We start from the raw sequence: 3,486 nt of genomic DNA on the forward strand, positions 1-3,486 counted from the left end.
AAAAAAAAAAAAAAAAAGAGAGAAAAAAAGATCCCTCTTCTCTAGAGGCTTATGGAAAACTTGGGCCAACTCTGGACTTGAATCTGTATTTTAAGCCCCCCTCCCTGCCTTCTAACTCTCCATATTGCAGAGGTCTTAGGGCATTTTCTGGCATAGTCACACTATACTTTTTATTGAAACACAGTTGATGAAATAAAGGCAAGACCTTTTAGCATTTTGATCTGGTCTTTGTTGTCGGTTTGGTAAATGATTTCATCTGTTTATACACTGGGGTTATAAAGCTGTGAAACAAAAAATGTGATAAGGACTTCTGTTTCACAGGAATGGTAGAGCCTACATAATTAGTGTTATATGTAGTTTATTTTTTATATGTAGTTTTAAATTAAGTATATAAATGCAAACACAGAGCTTTTTGGGGGAAATTCCAAGAACTGGAAAGCTTTCCAGTTGGTACAAAATAATGCCAGTTTTCTGATTGTTATGTTACTACTAGACATTCAAGCTTTATTAGTTACATCCTATTTTTAGGATGCAGACATCTTGATGTCTGTCTATTAAAGTGACTGTTTATCAACTTGATATAAAATCAACTTGTTTAAGAGACTGAGTTAGGTGTCATAAATTGGTGACCCATAGGTGTGTTTTGTTTGGCCTGTACTTGTAAACTTCAAAAAAATTAGTTGCTAATATTTAAAACTGGAGAGATTGCATGTAAAAATTGACTTAGCTTTGAAAAACAGGGATACCTGTTAAGCAGGGATTCTGCATGGCAACTGTGAGCTGAAGACAGATAGCAGCAATTTATTTATTTAGAGACGGAGTTTTTGCTCTTGTCACCCAGGCTGGAGTGCAATGGTGTGATCTCAGCTCACTGCAATCTCCACCTTGTGGGTTCAAGCAACTCTCCTGCCTCAGCCTCCTGAATAGCTGGGACTATAGGCACCCACCACCATGCCCAGCTAATTTTTGTGTTTTGTATTTTTTTTTTTTTAATTTGAGATGGAGTCTTGCTCTGTCACCCAGGCTGGAGCACAGTGGCATGATATCGGCTCACTGCAACCTCCGCCTCCTGGGTTCAAGTGATTCTCCTGCCTCAGCCTCCTGAGTAACAGGACTGCAGGTGGACGCCACCAGGCCTGGCTAATTTTTGTATTTTTAGTAGAGATGGGGTTTTGCCATGTTGGCCAGGCTGGTCTCAAATTCCTAACCTCAAGTGATCCGCCTGCCTTGGCCTCCTGAAGTTCTGGGATTACAGCCATGAGCCACCATGCCCAGCTTACAACTTTTTTTTTTTTTAATTGACTTGACTAGCATGATTAGTCAGTTGTGTGGTACTATGCTTCACACCTGCTGAGGAGAAAGACCGAATAACTAGGTTCTTTCTTCTGCCACCTCTGCCCAGCTCTGGAGATGGACTTTTTGTGTCACTCTAGTCGGACCAAACTTGCCAAGGTTGGACCAAGTTCTTCTGCTAAGTTCCACTATTTCTTTTGTCAAGTCAACCTAAAGACATCTGTTTTCTTTGCTTTTCCTTCTTTTCCTTTCCTTTTCTTTTTTTTTAGATAACTCTTACCTTTTCTCATCTCTCTGAGACGTGTTTCTCCTTTCTTTTTAATTTAGGTATCTTTTGGATAATCCTGATATTGTCAGAGGAAAATCTGTATTAGATCTTGGGAGTGGATGTGGAGCTACAGCTATTGCTGCGAAGATGAGTGGGGCATCAAGGATCTTGGCCAATGACATAGACCCTAGTAAGGATTCATATTTTAAAATATTTAAGGCTCACCTTTTTTTTTTCCCCTCCAGGATAAATGTGTACATGTGCTTAGTGTGGTAGCTTATCGCTACATGTATTTTGTGATTGGACCTTGTGAATCTGTATGCACTGGGGCATTATCTGTCGGAATCCTCTTAAGTCTGAGTTGATGGTGCATTTTACCCAAGAGGATTTATGTCTGCCAGACATCCTGGAAGGAGCACTTACTTTAATGTATTGGCTAGGAATTTCCTGAAATATGTAAATGGTGTTTATTTGGCTGGGCACGGTGGCTCACACATGTAATCTGAGCGCTTTCGGAGGCTAAGGTGGGTGGATCACAAGGTCAGGAGTTCGAGACCAGTCTGACCAACATAGTGAAACCCCATCTTTATGAAAAATACAAAAATTACCCGAGTGTGGTGGCGTGCACCTGTAATCCCAGCTACTTGGGAGGCTGAGGCAAGAGAATCGCTTGAACTCGTGAGGCAGAGGTTGCAGTGAGCCGAGATCGCACCACGGCACTCTAACCTGGGTGACAAAGCAAGACTCCGTCTCAAAGAAAAAAAAAAAAAAGGGAAATAGTGTTTATTTAACCCCAAACCCACGTGAGTATTGGCCTGTCTTCAAGGGTGACTTTTATTCCATTAGAATCCAGGTTGAGACAGGTAAGTTTTTATTTGATCTGATTTTCTTCTGGTCTACCCTTTCACTGAGGATATAGCCCTTGGAAACCTTTATTTTGTAGAGGGGTCTCAGTTCTAATTTATTGCCAGGCTCAATCAAGCCCAAGGCTTGTTTCCCTGTCCACAGTGAAAAACCAAAATCTCTTGGTAAATGAGATCAGCAAATGTTCCTTAACTCCCAGCATTTCTAGATGTTTTAGATTGTTTTGTTTTCAGGATATCCAGTCATATATTTGAAAATTGTGGTACAGCTTATGTTGGCATAAACTTTACACTTCTTTACTTTAAAAAACAACTTTCAACAAAAAGAGAGAAAAATATATTGTTAGCCAATTTTCTAAATTATTTAATCAGGGAATTATTACAGCACAATTCATTTTGTGCTTTTATTTTTAAGTTGCAGGAATGGCTATTACACTAAATTGTGAATTGAACCAACTGAATCCTTTTCCTATTTTAATCCAAAACATTTTGAATTTGGAACAAGATAAGTGGGACCTCATTGTTCTTGGCGATATGTTTTATGATGAAAACCTTGCAGATAGTCTTCATCAGTGGCTGAAGAATTGCTTCTGGACCTATGGAACTCGAATACTGATTGGTGACCCTGGGCGGCCCCAATTCAGTGGACACAGCATTCAGCACCACCTGCACAAAGTGGTAGAATATTCACTTCCCGAGCCTACGAGGCAGGAAAACAATGGACTGACAACAAGCACAGTGTGGGATTTTCAGCCTTGAGTTGTCGAAGTGCTCCCAAGTATGAATATAGTAATGTTTGGATTTGACCTAAAAGTTTTCTCTATAGGAGATACTCTCCAGTTTAATGAATGTAATTCTTGTTAAATGGCAAATCTTGTTTCTAAATATGAAGGTTTAGAGTTTAGTCTACTTTTGTCATGTAACTGGTTCTGCATTTCTATGCATGCCAGTTATACACATCTCTATCTGCAATTTTTTCTATTTTAACTGCTGAAGGAATATGATTATACAATGCCATACTCATTGGCGGCAGCATTTAAGTAATGGAGAGGAATTAGACAT

At 39.6% G+C, this 3,486-nt stretch overlaps 1 protein-coding gene across 2 annotated transcripts in view; it reads left to right on the top strand.

Annotated features, from left to right (window-relative positions):
• ETFBKMT (electron transfer flavoprotein subunit beta lysine methyltransferase) overlaps positions 1-3,296 on the top strand; it is a 5,078-nt gene extending 1,782 nt beyond the window's left edge. The window contains exons 2-3 of one of the 2 annotated variants that reach the window (XM_017532170.2): positions 1,621-1,751; positions 2,840-3,296. In XM_017532170.2, the coding sequence (XP_017387659.1) occupies positions 1,621-1,751; positions 2,840-3,183 (475 nt within the window). In that variant the 3' untranslated portion in view covers positions 3,184-3,296. The remainder of the gene's footprint in view (positions 1-1,620; positions 1,752-2,839) is intronic. The other variant, XM_017532171.2, reaches the window with a different exon arrangement.
• Positions 3,297-3,486: the final 190 nt, after the last annotated feature.

This window comes from Cebus imitator, unplaced genomic scaffold (genome assembly GCF_001604975.1).
Source record: "Cebus imitator isolate Cc_AM_T3 unplaced genomic scaffold, Cebus_imitator-1.0 Scaffold76, whole genome shotgun sequence".
Lineage (NCBI taxonomy): Eukaryota > Metazoa > Chordata > Mammalia > Primates > Cebidae > Cebus > Cebus imitator.